This window comes from Colletotrichum acutatum (assembly GCF_030867785.1).
Source record: "Colletotrichum acutatum strain CBS 112980 chromosome Unknown BDZ83scaffold_142, whole genome shotgun sequence".
Taxonomy (NCBI): domain Eukaryota; kingdom Fungi; phylum Ascomycota; class Sordariomycetes; order Glomerellales; family Glomerellaceae; genus Colletotrichum; species Colletotrichum acutatum.
Genome location: NW_026849136.1, coordinates 58,962 through 73,538, shown reverse-complemented (window position 1 = coordinate 73,538; position 14,577 = coordinate 58,962). Strand labels below are relative to the sequence as shown.

Genomic DNA, 14,577 nt, shown 5'->3' with positions numbered 1-14,577 from the left:
TCGACAAAATTCATTGTTTTCTGCGGGGCGAAATTTCTCGGTGGGCACAGCGCCCCCCCAAGCACGCCAGCAGTACCGCGTAGACAGCAGGTGCAACCCGCCATCCAGCTGCTCTTGCCTGACTGAAGACGACGAAACCAAGCAAGGGAAGGAACAGGAATTGGGTACTTGCCAGGTCACTTTCTGTTGATTCCAAAAGCAGAAAGAACCATCGGAGCTGTTTCGCAACTTCCTGGGGCGCCTTGGACTTTTTTTTTTTTATCAGCTCGTTATCCATCGATCTTCCCTTTTAGACCTCTTATTACCTTGACTTACACCACCATCTTCCTCCTCTCTCACACTCTCACTTTCGCTCTCACCCTGTTCCTCCCTCCGCCTCCCCTTTGCCATTGCATCCCACGTCGCCCGTTTCCGACAAACCTTTCTACGGGTTGATTTGTGTTAGTCGTTGCTGCTGTAGTCGACTACTTGTTGGTATTCTGTCCATTCTTGGTCCCTGGTCCAGAGGAAGCCAAACAGACAGCACAAGAGGAATCCGGAACTGTACACTGCAAACGGCAGCGAAAAGAGTTTCGAGACCGGCCACTATACGATACCCCCCGTTCGAATTCGCCCTCGAAACCTCCTCCAAACACGCACATACACATATCGACAATGGCGCCGACAAGAGGTCAAATCCAGACGCCTGGAGAAGCTGGTAAGCAGTTGTTGCTCTTTTCAATTCTTGGGATTCCTAGGCTTTGGGCTGCTGCTGCTGCTGCTGCTGCCCCCCTGGTCTCGCACTCTGCGGCGGCCGTCATCCTTCAGCGCGTGTGCCCGCTGTAACTACAGCGAAGCTCCGACAATGTTGGAATTGGGCCAATCAGAGCTCTGCTATTTGTCGCATCCCAGCGGTGCAGTGTCCCCCAGCAACCCACCCGTGACGGGCAACGGCAGCACCCAGAGAAAGAGGCAGAGGGATGGTGGACGACGCCGACCAGAGGCGCGGGATAGTGGCAGTTGCAACTTGCGATGAGAACGATGACAATGCTGGCTTGTGCTAACACGCCCTCTCTACAGTTGCGAGAATCGCATACCTCTCTAGCGATGTCGTCGTCTCCGTCCAGCCTTCGCTGGCTAAGGACTCGGAGTTCTCATCCCACCTTAAGCGCTACGTCGCTCGCAACGACAAGAGCCTCGTCGCAAAGTCTTCAGTCACAGAGGTGAGCCACCACTTGATTCGTCCTCTCCGCGATCTTTCGACTTGGAAACTAACTGTTACTGTCTCCAGGTTCAACACGTAAGGCACAATGCCGACCCCCTCCTCTCCGTCTTTGCGCCCACCCGCGCCGGCAAGCTCGTCGCCGTAACGACCTCTTCTACTGTCCTCCTGCCCGCCATCTCCCACCTCTACAAGTTGGCAAACTACCCCGTCGTCCTTCACGTCGCCCTCCAGCCCGCTGGCTTCCCCGACTTCTCCGCCATCACAGCTATCCGCAACTCGGGATGGACTTTCCTGCAGTCAGAGTCTCTCCAGGAGGCTCAGGATATGGCACTGACGGCACACGCTCTCGCCCTCCGCTCCGGCAAGGGTGTTGTTCACTTCTTCGCCTCATCGAGCAGTGACGACGATGCTGCCATTGAGGCAGAGGACCCCGAAGTTGTGCGCCAGATTCTCGACGTTGACGCCGCGAGGCGCTTCCAGCAGCCGTCCAACGGCTCCGCCGCGTCGGTTGTCGGTATCTATGCCGATGATGGCCGACTGCCGGTGGCCTCTGACCGATCCGACATGCCGCCGACCGGCTCCTCTCCCATTAGTGGTCTGAGCTCTTCCGAACTCGCATCGTCCGTGCACTCCAAGCTCGAGTCATCCAGGGCCTCGGTCCAGTCCAGCGCCGAGCACAGCGTCACCGACAGCCCACCCTCTGTCGTCTCCTCCAACGCCACCACGATCGAGTCGTCCCTCCCCGTCGTCTCATCTGAGGATATCCTTAAGTATGCCAACGGCATCTGGGCTCAAATTAAGAGGATCACCGGCCGTGAATACCAGGCCTTCTTCTATGCCGGTCCCAAGAATGCAGAGAACTGCCTCTTCGTCTTCGGCTCCGGAGCCTACTACTTTGGTGATGTGATTGACCAGGCCCGCCGTGGAGGTGACTTCTCCAAGGTCGGCATCCTCACCCCCAGACTGTACCGCCCATGGCTCAGCTCCTCTCTCATCGAGGCTCTGCCCAAGTCTGTGAAACGCATCGCCGTCCTTGAGCAGGTCCACCGCAAGACCACAAAGTGGGGTCCCGTCCTCATCGATGTTCTCACCAGTGTGAAGAGCGGCCCTGGTGGTGTTCAGACCGTTGTCGGCTACCAGCTTGGCTACATTGACCCCAAGACCGTCATACAGGCTCTCCGTGGCGTTCTTCAGAACCTGACTTCCGAGTCCCCTGTTCAGAACCTTGAGATCGGCCGCAAGGAGGTCCCCCAAGAGGTTCTCGAATACGGTCTTGAGAAGCCCCAGGTCGAGAACTCGTACACCAAGATTCTCGACCAGCTCTTTGGTCAGAGAGCCTACATTGCCAACGCCCTCAAGGCTAGCAACGCCGGCATCAACTCCTCCATCCAGGCCAGCCCCGAGTTCGGCTTCGGTTCCCTCTTGGCTCGCAAGGAGCGTCGCGTGCGCTTCGTCAACGAGGTCAAAGAGGCTGCCAACAGCAACCAGTTCGTGACGGATTCTCCCAAGAGCTGGCTCGCTCGCTGGGCAGCCAACGAGGCCGACTCCAAGAAGGCCAACGAGATCGCCGACGACCTGATCCCCCGCCTTGAGACTGATGGCTCTTCCATTGCCCGTAACCTGCTGTCCAGCAAGCGCCTGTTCCGCAAGGAGTCCCTGTGGCTTGTCGGATCCGACGCCTGGGCCTACGATCTCGGTAACTCTGGTGTGCACCACATCCTTGCCTCTGGTGAGAACGTCAACATGCTCATCATCGACTCGACTCCTTACTCGGAGCGTGCCGCTGCCGATGCCAACCGTCGCAAGAAGGACATTGGTCTGTACGCCATGAACTTTGGTAACGCCTATGTCGCCTCCACCGCCGTCTACGGCTCCTACACCCAGGTTCTGCAGGCCATGCTCGAGGCTGATCAGCACAACGGTCCCTCCGTCGTCTTGGCCTACCTCCCCTACTTTGGCGAGACCGACTCTCCCCTCACCGTTCTCCAGGAGACAAAGAAGGCGATCGACGTCGGCTACTGGCCCCTATACCGCTGGAACCCCGCCAACGAGGCCAAGGGCGAGCCCAACTTCACCCTCGACTCTGAGCGCATCAAGAGCGAGCTCAAGGCCTTCTTGGACCGTGACAACCAGCTCACCCAGATCATGCAGCGTGACCCCGTCTTCGCCGCCAACCTGTCGCAGGATTTTGGCTCTGAGGTCCGGGCTCAGCAGAAGCGCAAGGCCAAGGATGCCTACGATCAGCTTCTTGAGGGTCTCTTTGGCGCTCCCCTGACCGTGCTGTACGCTTCTGACAACGGTAACGCTACCAACGTTGCCAAGCGTCTCGGTAACCGTGGTAAGGCTCGCGGCCTCAAGACCAAGGTCTTCGTCATGGAGGACTACCCCCTCGAGGACCTTTCTTCCGAGGAGAACATCATCTTCGTGACCTCCACCGCCGGACAGGGAGAGTTCCCCCAGAACGGTCACGCTCTCTGGACTGCCCTCAAGGACAACACCGAGCTCGACCTCGCCAACGTCAACTACTCCGTCTTCGGTCTTGGTGATCGTCACTACTGGCCCCGCAAGGAGGACAAGATCTACTACAACAAGCCTGCAAAGGACCTTGACCGTGTTCTGTCCAACCTTGGTGGCAAGAGACTTGCCGATGTCGGTCTTGGTGACGACCAGGACCCCGATGGATACCAGACTGGCTACCAGGAGTGGGAGCCCAAGATCTGGCGCGCCCTGGGCGTCGACAACGTCGATGGTCTTCCCGAAGAGCCTGCTCCCATCACCAACGAGGACATCAAGATTGCCTCCAACTTCCTCCGTGGTACCATTGTCGAGGGTCTCAACGACCCCTCGACTGCTGCCATCTCTGCCGCTGACCAGCAGCTTACCAAGTTCCACGGTACCTACATGCAGGACGACCGTGACGTCAGAGATGAGCGCAAGGCCATGGGCTTGGAGCCCGCCTACTCCTTCATGATCCGTTGCCGTCTGCCCGGTGGTATCTCTACCCCCTTGCAGTGGGTGCAGATGGACGACATCGCCAACGAGCTCGGTAACGAGACCATGAAGCTTACCACCCGTCAGACCTTCCAGTTCCACGGTGTTGTCAAGGGCAAGCTTAGGCCCGCAATGCAGGCCATCAACAGAGCGCTCATGACCACCATTGCCGCCTGCGGTGATGTCAACCGTAACGTCATGTGCAGTTCTCTGCCCACCCAGTCCAAGTACCACAGGGAGGTCTGGGCCAGCTCCAAGAAGATCAGCGACCACCTGCTGCCTTCGACCACCGCCTACCACGAGATCTGGCTGGCGGACGAGAACGACACCAAGACCCAGATCGCCGGTGATGCGGTGCAGGACTTCGAGCCTCTCTACGGACCCACCTACCTGCCCAGAAAGTTCAAGATCACCATCGCCATCCCTCCCCACAACGATACCGACGTCTACGCCCACGACATTGGTCTCATTGCCATTAAGGGCAAGGACGGTAACCTCGAGGGTTTCAACCTGATTGCCGGCGGTGGTATGGGTGCCACGCACAACAACAAGAAGACGTACCCCCAGATCGGTCGCATGTTCGGCTTCGTCAAGACGGACCAGGTCCACATTGCTTGCGAGAAGATCATGCTCGTCCAGCGCGACCACGGTGACCGCAAGAACCGCAAGCACGCCCGTCTCAAGTACACCATCGATGACATGGGCGTCGACGTCTTCCGCGGCAAGGTCGAGGAGCTCTGGGGACAGAAGTTCGAAAAGGAGAAGCCCTTCGAGTTCAAGTCCAACGTTGACACGTTCGGCTGGCAAAAGGACGAGATGGGACTCAACCACTTCACCTTCTTCATTGAGAACGGTCGCATCGAGGATACCCCCGAGTTCCAGATGAAGACTGGTCTCCGTGAGATCGCCAAGGTGCACAAGGGCGAGTTCCGCCTCACGGGTAACCAGCACTTGATCCTCAGCAACGTCGCCGACGAGGACCTTGACTCCATCAAGGACCTAATGAAGAAGTACAAGCTCGACAACGTCCACTTCTCTGGCATGCGCCTCAGCTCGTCCGCCTGTGTTGCCTTCCCCACCTGCGGTCTCGCCATGGCTGAGTCAGAGCGCTACCTGCCCGTGCTGATCACCAAGCTCGAGGACTGCCTTGAGGAGAACGGTCTGCGCCAGGACTCGATCGTCATGCGTATGACGGGTTGCCCCAACGGTTGCGCGCGTCCCTGGCTTGCCGAGGTTGCCTTTGTCGGAAAGGCGTACGGCGCGTACAACATGTACCTCGGCGGTGGATACCACGGCCAGAGACTGAACAAGTTGTACCGCCAGAGTATCAAGGAGGACGAGATCTTGGCCATCATGAAGCCGCTGCTCAAGAGGTACGCGACTGAGAGGGAGGCTGGCGAGAGATTCGGCGACTTCTGCATTCGCGTTGGTGTTATTAAGGGCACCAAGGAGGGTCGGGATTTCCACGAAGGGGTAAGTCGAGATTCCTAAGGTCACTTCTAGCATTTTGATCGCAATCACTAACAGTAATAATAGGTTCCCGAGGAAGAGTCTGATGAGGAATAAGCTTGTTCAGTGCTTTCGAGTACTGACGGTTTCATGACGAGATCTGATATTCGGTGCGAGGATGAGGATGAATTTGAGATTTACAAAATCATGGGATTTGCACAAAAGAGAGATGAAAAAGTTGGAAATCTTCTGTAACATGTACATGGTCTTATATCCGCTTTAGCAGCTTTCAAGCATCAGGGGGCCAGGCGTTGCGATTTGTTATTCTTTTGCTATACTATTATTCGATTTATGAAAATTTTATTTCAACTACTTTCACTGCAAAGAGATGAATGAATGCCTAGCATTTTCGCTGTATTTTGTGTAGGACTGGGGGTTTGTATGTCCAACATAATCGCCGATGAAAGATCTTTCTGTAAGGTATACATGGGCTATTACGAGACTCATGTTGCGATAGCTGGGTACAAATCCGTCTCCGAAGACCAAGATGACATGAAAAGCATCACGCGGTCGAAAACACGTGTAATTTGTTTGAACAATGTGAAATTATCTAGAGACCCGCTCTACGTATCTCTGCTTTGTGCCTTTTTTTCTGTCTGTGTTCTGTAACTTCTATACCTATGCATCCATCTCTCGCAAGATATGCATTTCAGTACCTCGTACTCCGGCAGGGTATGCTAACAAAAGGGAAAAGAAATCAATCATTCTTTGCAACGAAACCGCGTCATTGCTTTCTAGTAGCTCATCAAATCTGTAGAAAAAAACAAATTGTTAGCTATCCAGCGCTCCTCAAGCAAACGACAGGGAATGTGACAACGAGGGGGAAAAACATACCTCTTCCAAAGAGACCGCGCTTGGCCCAATCCATGGCAAGCAGAATCCGCGTCCTCAAGCTGACGCTCTGCGCAAAGTAGACGGACCGCCACATATACACAGCCCACAAACCACCCGCGAAATTCCACCCCTGGCCCCAGTCAAAGACGGCCGAGTTGCCAATGTACGCGAGGCTGCCGAGGTGGCGGTACTCAAACGCCTTGTACACCACCGAGTCGATATCGCCGTCGAGCACCATGTTGGCCTTCAGCCCGTCCGACGTGCGCGCCATCTTGTTGAACTTGTGCGCGAGGTACTGGCCCTGTTGGTGGGCGCGCTGCGCCGTGGCGGGGAGGGATGTGAGCTTGGAGTCGATCTGCTTGAGGAGCTCCCTGAGCTCGCCGAAGCCGAGGGTGCCGGACTGGTCTTTGTCGAACTGCTCAAAGAGTTTGTCGAGACGCTTGAGGTGGCCGACGGCCTGGGGGAAGCGGCGCTTCACGTCGTTGGCGACCTCGCACCAGTCGCTGAAGTGGAGCTCGAGGGTCTCGGGGTCCTTGCCGTGCTTGAAGGCCAGGCCGCGGCAGAAGGTGATGATGTGGTCGGCCACGTTGTTTTGGACTGTCGAGCAGTCGCCGATGGCGTAGACGTCGCCGAGGGGTGTTCCATTTAGGCGGAGGTGGGTGTCCGTTTCGAGTGCGTGGCGGTTCGTCTGCGAGGGGCCGAGCTTGGAGGAGAGACGCTTGCAGAGGTCGGCTTGGGCGACGCCCGTTGACCAGAGGCAGAAACCCATGGGAAGTTCCTTGGTGAGGAGGGATCCGTCGGGCTGCTTTTGGGTGAAGGTGATCTTGTCCGGGTGGACCTCCTTGACGCGGGAATTTGTGAGAATGTCAACCTGGTCGCGGGCGAAGTGCTCCTCCGCGTACTTGGAGAGGGTCTCGTCGTAGGTGTTGAGGATGTGGCTGCGGCTCTGAATCAGGTGGACGGAGATCTCGTTGCGGAGGAGCTTGGGGAAGTGAAGCGTCAGGTCTTCGTTGAGCATGTCAAACAGCTCGGCCGCGAACTCGACACCCGTGGGACCGCCACCGCTAACGACAAAGGACAAAAGGCGCTTGCGCTCCTCGTCGGCGGTCGTCGGCAGGCAGGCTTGCTCGAGGTTGTGCATGACTTGGTTTCTAACCTTGCGCGCATCGCTGATATCCTTGAGGAAGTGGGCGTTCTCCAGTCCCTTGACGCCGTGGGGGTTCGTGGTAGATCCAACGGCGATGACCAGCTTATCGTAGGGGACGTAGAATCGGGTTTCGTTACCAAAGGCGTCGGGTTGAGAGCACTCAATCAGCTTGTGGGAGAACTCGACGTCCTCGGCCTTGGCGCGGATAAAGTGACCGTGAACGCGGGCGAGGATTCGGCGGACGGGTTCGACCAGTGATCTCAGTTCCAGAGTTCCAACAGTGGCAGATGGCAGCATGGGCGTGAACAGGAAGTAGTTTGTCGGGGAAACAACGGTAACGTGGTATTCGTCGGGGTTGAGCTCTTTGAGCAGGGCCACTCCGCCCCATCCGCCGCCGAGAATAACAAGCTTGGGCTTCTCCTTTGCGCTCTTCATGTGTTCGTTGTCCAGGTCATCAATCAGCACCTCGGCGATGGGTAGGTTCTTTGGACCGCCTCGCTTGGGGCTCAGTGCCAGCTCGGATACCTCAATTTCATTCTGATCCGGGTGTTCCTTGTAAGTAGAAGCATCGTAGATGAAGAAGCCAACCACGCCGAGGCCAACGAAGATGATGCCGCCGCCGAGCCATGCGGCGCTGGCGTACGCGAAGCGGAGGAGCCGTGACCTTTGTTTCGGGGTAGGAGTCGGCGTCGGTGCGCCGGAGACGGATCGGACGGTGGTGCCTTTGGGCAGGCCGTGGGCGTAGAAGAAGGAGTTGGCGAGAGGTGTGGTAGGAGGTGTTGTCCGGGATCGCTGGGGAGGAGGGCTAATAAAGGCGCGCCTTTGCGCAAGGGCAGCGACTTGTTGCCTGCATATCGGCGTAGGTTTGAGTAAGCTGATGGGTGATGTGTGAGAAACGGCGCGAGGTATGCGCCTCAACGCGGATGTGGTGGGAGGCATTTAATTATCGCAGATTAGTCTGGTGTTTGTTTCGTCTGACGTCGTGATAGAGTAAAGGTAGATAGATCTAGCAGTATAGAGATGTCATGTCGAAACGAGTGAATGGGAGCAAGCAGAGAGCGCTAGGGATGTGTCGCGATGTATCAATTGCAAACGAGGCAAAAGACCAAGATAGCCAGGCAGAGGGTTGAGGTTGTTGGATTTTTCCAAGAAAGAGAAAATCAAGGTCGTAATGGTCACGAAAATGAAAAGGTTCCTAGGGGCTGGCGGGCATAGCTCCCTGGACGTATGCGTAATGATGCTTGTACTAAGGTACTGATCGCGCCAGAACCGTCAAATCCGAGGAAGCTAAGGTACCTTACACCTACTACGTAGCTACGTAGACGGGAGAACGTGCCTTGTGCCGACAGCTCCAGCAAGTACGTCATTATTCGATTAAGCCGAAGGTTGCCTCCCATGCAATTACACCAGATAGGCCAGAATATTTTCCAAGGTGCCTTACTCGCCTTGTCTACGGATACTACTGTACCTTACTAACCTTGAGGATGAGTTCTCTGATGCGTCACGCGAGCAGTCGAAGAAAAAAAAGAAAAATTCTTTACCAAAAAGCAGAAGCCGACCGCATATCGCCGTCACCGACAATGAATCTCGGACTTTCGTCCCAACATCTCAGTTCCGTTGTCGGCGCCGCGATCTCACGGTCGTCCGAGCTGATAAGATCCTTTTAAAGAGTACCTAAAAAAAAAAGGGTCCTTTCTCGGCCTGAAATCTGAATACTCGTCTAGCGAGAAACTGTGATCTCAGTCAGCGGCGTCCAAATACCCCCCTGCCGCGGGAGCCGTAAGTCTCCACTACCATGTCCACTCCTCGGTGTCTCGTTCGGCCAATTTGTAGCCGCATTTGGAGCCAATGACGAGAATCACAGCCGTGAATCCGGGATCCGTCCAGAGTTCCAGAGTGCGAACAAGGCGAAGCCGCGAAAGACATATATGCGAGGCAATGGATCTCGCAGGCTGTCTGGCAGGCGAATATGCGGCCTTTTCCAGAGGCACGGGCTCTAGCCCTTGGAGACCCTCAATTATCATGAATCAAGCAGCCTTACTCCATGGCATTACGATGCACTTTTCTTGCAATAGGCTTTCGTGTTGCCACTTGAGCAATCATCGATTTTGCTACAGACGTAGGCTCGGCGCAACTCGGCCGGGTTATACAAGTATATATATGCCTACGGCTAGCATCGGAAGTACTTCTTCTCAACCCAGCGGTCTTCAATATCCGCAAGCATGTTGCACAGAACAATGGTGATACCAGGGAACACCTTTGCAAGCCGGTGCACACCCAGCCTTCCGGCAGCATAGCACGCCAGCACGATCTTGTCCTGAGCGACGCCGTGGTCCACGAGGACTTGCACGGCCATGAGTGCGGCACCTCCGCTGGCCATCTGCGTGTCGATCAACAAGACCGACTCGTGGGAGTCAATGTTATCCGGAAGCTTGAGATAATGCAGCTCGGGCTCTCCCGTCCGTACGTTGGACTGGATGAGGATTCTGCCCGTCCGCATGTCGGGGACGACCCTCTTCAAGGCCGTCTCAAAGGCGGCACCGCCACGAAGGACAAGCACCGCACTTACATCGCCCGTAGCTTGAAGTCCGTTGTACTTGTAACCCTGGGGCGTCGCAATGGTCTTTTCTCTGAACTGCACATTGTTGAGTGCCCTGTGGTTGTTAGCTCGTTATTCAGACGGTCGCCGCACAAGCAAACTACTCACTGCTCGATCAGAAGACACGCGAGGCGGTCAAAGTAGAATATAAAGTCTTCCGCAGAGGTGTCGATATCCTGAATGATGGTGCTCATGCCTCTCAGTTGTGGTGACTGGTCCAAAATCACGACTCTGTCGGACAGAGGGTCACTAGCAGCCGCCAACTCCAACTGTGTAAGTGCTGCCCGGTGGTGGGTTGACTTTTCGATCAACTTGCGCTCAATGTACTGAACAACCATGGCTAGCCTAGGCATTAGTTATGAAGCTGTACGGACATTATGATTTACTTACCCATGGCAACGCGGTTCTCGATACCTCTCGGCACGATGATGTCTATTTGTGGTCAGTCTCTACAAAGCAACGGAGCGGTTAGGCTAGTTTACCTGCCACTTTGCGCTGCGGCTCGACGAACTAGACACAGACATGTTAGGAAAGTCCAATACGATTTGATGATGGAGCTCTTTACTTTTTCAAAGTTTGGTTTCACAAACTTGAACCACTGCTTCATGATTCCATCTACATCGCGACCACGCTCCTTAACGTCTCTCAACACTTTACGTTGCAAGGTCAGCCGTGTGCCAATTACATCATGTCCCAGGCTGCCTGCGACTTACCTCTCCGTGACAAACACGTATCGGCATCCGCCTCGCAGAATATCTGAGCAACTGTCAGAAGTTGATCGCAGTTCTATTTGATGGGATTGAATTACCCTCATATCCAGAAGATCAATAATACGGGGGTCATGGAGGGCAAAGATTCCCTCCAGGATGATGACGTGAGGTGAGTAGATGGTCGTGGTGTTGTCCAGCCTTTGATGCTTAGAGAAGGAGTAAATGGGAATTTCAGCCCGTTTTCTAAGATCAATTATTATCATGAAGTTAAACATTGATGTCTGAAATGTTCGCCTTCAGACTAGAAGAAGAGTCTCATGAAGCAAATTGGAAAGCGAAAATGTTACAAGACTTACCCGGCCTTCAGATCGCGCAAACATTGCACAAGTACATTAAAGTCAATTGCCTGAATTTGGTCAACATGCATGCCAGCAGTAATACCGGCATATACCTTACATCTGGCGCGTCAAAGTCAAAGTCGTTGTCAAAAGCCCTCTTTGACTCCTCAGGACTCAGAGGGTTGTAGAAAGAGTCCTATGTTCCCATCGAATCAGAGGAGGGGCCATCGCCGCAAGCCGCCGGTTGGCGGGGTAAATGCACACATACCATGGACAAAATCACCACCCAGGGCAGATTCAGCTTCCTCACAATGGCATGCGACAGAGTCGACTTTCCTGAGCCGGAACTGCCAGCAATGCCAATGATGCTGACATCTGCCCACGGTGGTGAGTAGTGAGTCCGCCGCTGGATCGTCACATGAGACTCGGTGCCGCTGTGGTTGTCTGCCATTATTTGAGTTGAGAGGCGGAGGTCGCCGACGTCGATGCGCGGGGCAGGCTGGTGGTGGTTTATCGGGTAGCTACAGCTTTGTCCTCGGATTCTGCAGCGAAGTAAGATAGACAGGCGGACGGAATAACCAACGACCTGAGGAACAAAGACAGCAGGTGTTGACGGCTTTGATGTTTGCTCCCTTCGCAATGGAAGGGGGGAAGAAGCAAAGATGAAGTCTGAGGATATAAAAATGAAAACACTGGCTAAAAGGCGACTTCCAGGGTCCAGTCCCCAAAGATAAGCGCTGAGGGGGACGGATGCTTGACTTTGACAACCTAAGCCCGGTGGATGGTGGAGCTGGCCGGGCTAGATCTGATGTTGAAGGTAACCGAATGGAAGGTACCTGCCACAAAGCTGCTGATCAGGCGGGAGCCACGGGAGGGGAAGTTGCCTTATGCTGTTTTCTATATGGAAGGCGAGTTGTCAATCTTGGAGATGTTAGAGACAAGTAAAAACAGCCTGATGAAAAGAGAGAGGCTGTGCTCGCGTGCTATCTTTCCTCAAAGCATCAAGTCTGGTTCTCCAACGGTACATCTCGTGTCGAGGTGAAGGATCCAAGGGCGGGCTGGCTCACACAGGTGGACGCACAAATACACAGGGTCCAGATGACCGCAGCTCTAAGGTACCTTACCTAAGTTACGCAGTACAGCAGTACAGCAGTACAGCAGTACAGCAGCCCTCAGGCGCAATGCATGGTTGCTCACCCCAGGTCCTTATTGTACAGGCGTGACAGGTAAGGGCAGTGAGGTGGTATTAGCTCTGGTACCTGCCTGTCTTGTGCTTGTGGTGGGTCGCGCCCTGTGTTTTTGGCCCTGTTCAACCCCAGTTGTGGCCCCCCAGGCTGCGTGGCTGCTCTCAGCGCCTTACCTGCCTTACCTTGAAAGTGAGGAACCTGCCTACCTTCCATTGATTGAAGAAGGGAGGGCATGTGCCTCGGATTATCTAATCATGGCTGCCCCACGCCAGGTGGTCCGGCTGATCCTGCGATTGGCCCTCTGCAGCCGCAAACTCTGGAACTGAATAAAGCTCCGCTCCAGCCTCCTTCTCTTTGTTCTGACGTTTCTTCCTTCTTCCACACCCAATTCCATTTCTTCCTCAGCATCTTTTCTTTCAAAGACTTCCTTCGCACAACAAAACGAACGGGAGCTCGACTGGCCACTCAAATGTGACGACGGCCCAGCCCAGAGCCTGTCTGATCCTGCCTTGCTTTCCCTGCATTTGCGCACTTCCCATCGCATGTCAGGACTGCCGGACATCAACGACCCAACAGCCATAGCAGTTTGGAATAGAGCTGCTGCGCGTCTCGTGCGGGAGACGTTGGAGAGAATCATGGTCCGTTGAGCTCCCTTGTGTGCCAGTGTGCCGGTGTGCCTCCATGCTGGCCACGCCGTTTTGGTTGTCGTTGGCAGCTAGCTAAGATGTCATCCAGACTTCGTCTGCGTCGACTGCTACACCCATGAAGCATGCCTTCGAGAGGCGTGTGCAGGACGTCAAGTCGCCCAAGAGGTAAGCCTTTCTCTCTTCTCTTCATCTCCCACGTCTTAGCCCGGCGCTAGCTCCGAGGCTACGTCTGGTGCTTTCCGCCCCCCCTCCCAGCTCACATGATGATCAACTATCAAATGGGAATCTCTCCTAGCAATTACCATGCGGAGAACTCGATATAAAATAACCCTGACACTTGCTGCTTTGCACATTTCCACTTTGTTTGGACATACAGCCGAGAGGACATATGTACTAACATGGACTCACAGTGACATCAACGCCCTGATCCTCGATTACTTGACGATGGAAGGTTACCCTAATGCTGCCGCAAAATTCAGCAAGGAAGCCAACCTTCAACCACACCAAGTCGACGAGACAATCAAGGTCCGCCAGCAGATCCAAAAGTCCATTCACACTGGAAGCATTCAGTACGCCATCGAGGCCCTGAATGACTTTGACTCAGAGGTTAGTTGTTTGCTCTTTGCAACATTACACCCCAATCGCAGTGATTAGACATCGAGTTATCATGCACCACTCATAGCACCTTCGGGACACTTTGATGAGGAACAACCACTTTTTAATGAGCTTTCGCCCTATACGCTACTTGTCAGCATGTTTCTGCTTTGTACACATGTTCTAACAAGTCACGTAGATCCTGGACCGCGATCCAACGTTGCACTTTGCGCTGCTTCGTCTCCAACTTGTGGAGCTCATTCGGGCGTGTACGAATACACCTGGCGGGGATATTAATCCCGCCTTGTCATTCGCCACGAACCATCTGGGACCTCGCGCGCCGACCGACTCGCGCTTCCTCAAAGACTTGGAAGAGACGATGGCGCTGCTAGTGTTCCCGCACAACGATCTCGAGCCGCAGTTGGCAGCCATCTTGCATCCAGACCTGAGACGGGATGTTGCAGATGACGTCAACAAGGCTATCTTACAGCGTCAGTCGGAGCGTAGGGAAGCCGCGATCCGACAGCTGGTCAAGATGAGGGCTTGGGCTGAGTCTGCTGCGAGAGCAGAGAAGAAGCCCCTCCCTGAGAGGATCGGCCTCGGATTGAACGGGGACGAGAGTGACGGGCACGACCCAATGATGCTCTCGTAGAGCAACAGTGTTGACGGCTACGGCAGCGACAAGGAGAATCTTGATTGGTTCCCTTACAGACCGTTGACCTCCCAGGTCGAGGAATAGAATCGCATCCTGGGAGCGGAGAGTTACCACGATGGCGTGGCCCATGTCGCTGACAACGCCGAAGACCGCCATTTGGTT

General features: G+C 54.8%; 5 protein-coding genes across 5 annotated transcripts; 3 read left to right on the top strand and 2 right to left on the bottom strand.

Annotated features, from left to right (window-relative positions):
* Nucleotides 1-654: 654 nt before the first annotated feature.
* On the top strand, nucleotides 655-5,686 carry BDZ83DRAFT_589671 (sulfite reductase hemo protein; the record flags this gene model as incomplete). The annotated part of the gene is made up of 3 exons (XM_060506256.1): nucleotides 655-697; nucleotides 1,060-1,202; nucleotides 1,271-5,686. 3 exons carry the CDS (start codon nucleotides 655-657, stop codon nucleotides 5,684-5,686), a joined length of 4,602 nt encoding a protein of 1,533 aa, XP_060359583.1.
* Nucleotides 5,687-5,901: 215 nt separating this feature from the next.
* Nucleotides 5,902-6,396, top strand: BDZ83DRAFT_92152 (uncharacterized protein). The gene has a single exon (XM_060516010.1). It carries the CDS (start codon nucleotides 6,041-6,043, stop codon nucleotides 6,311-6,313), a length of 273 nt encoding a protein of 90 aa, XP_060359582.1. The 5' UTR covers nucleotides 5,902-6,040; the 3' UTR covers nucleotides 6,314-6,396.
* BDZ83DRAFT_92086 (uncharacterized protein) lies at nucleotides 6,063-8,742 on the bottom strand. Its single transcript, XM_060516009.1, has 2 exons — nucleotides 6,539-8,742; nucleotides 6,063-6,455 (listed from the first exon to the last, which is right to left on the bottom strand). Exons 1-2 carry the CDS (start codon nucleotides 8,622-8,624, stop codon nucleotides 6,439-6,441), a joined length of 2,103 nt encoding a protein of 700 aa, XP_060359581.1. The 5' UTR covers nucleotides 8,625-8,742; the 3' UTR covers nucleotides 6,063-6,438.
* An 879-nt stretch (nucleotides 8,743-9,621) lies between these two features.
* Nucleotides 9,622-11,948, bottom strand: BDZ83DRAFT_92084 (uridine kinase). Its single transcript, XM_060516008.1, has 10 exons — nucleotides 11,601-11,948; nucleotides 11,451-11,528; nucleotides 11,351-11,400; nucleotides 11,093-11,237; nucleotides 10,998-11,040; nucleotides 10,850-10,935; nucleotides 10,767-10,794; nucleotides 10,675-10,716; nucleotides 10,393-10,624; nucleotides 9,622-10,339 (listed from the first exon to the last, which is right to left on the bottom strand). Exons 1-10 carry the CDS (start codon nucleotides 11,781-11,783, stop codon nucleotides 9,856-9,858), a joined length of 1,371 nt encoding a protein of 456 aa, XP_060359580.1. The 5' UTR covers nucleotides 11,784-11,948; the 3' UTR covers nucleotides 9,622-9,855.
* Nucleotides 11,949-13,061: 1,113 nt separating this feature from the next.
* BDZ83DRAFT_723524 (ran binding protein in the microtubule-organising centre) lies at nucleotides 13,062-14,412 on the top strand (the record flags this gene model as incomplete). Its single annotated transcript, XM_060512570.1, has 4 exons — nucleotides 13,062-13,157; nucleotides 13,255-13,331; nucleotides 13,577-13,772; nucleotides 13,960-14,412. 4 exons carry the CDS (start codon nucleotides 13,062-13,064, stop codon nucleotides 14,410-14,412), a joined length of 822 nt encoding a protein of 273 aa, XP_060359579.1.
* Nucleotides 14,413-14,577: the final 165 nt, after the last annotated feature.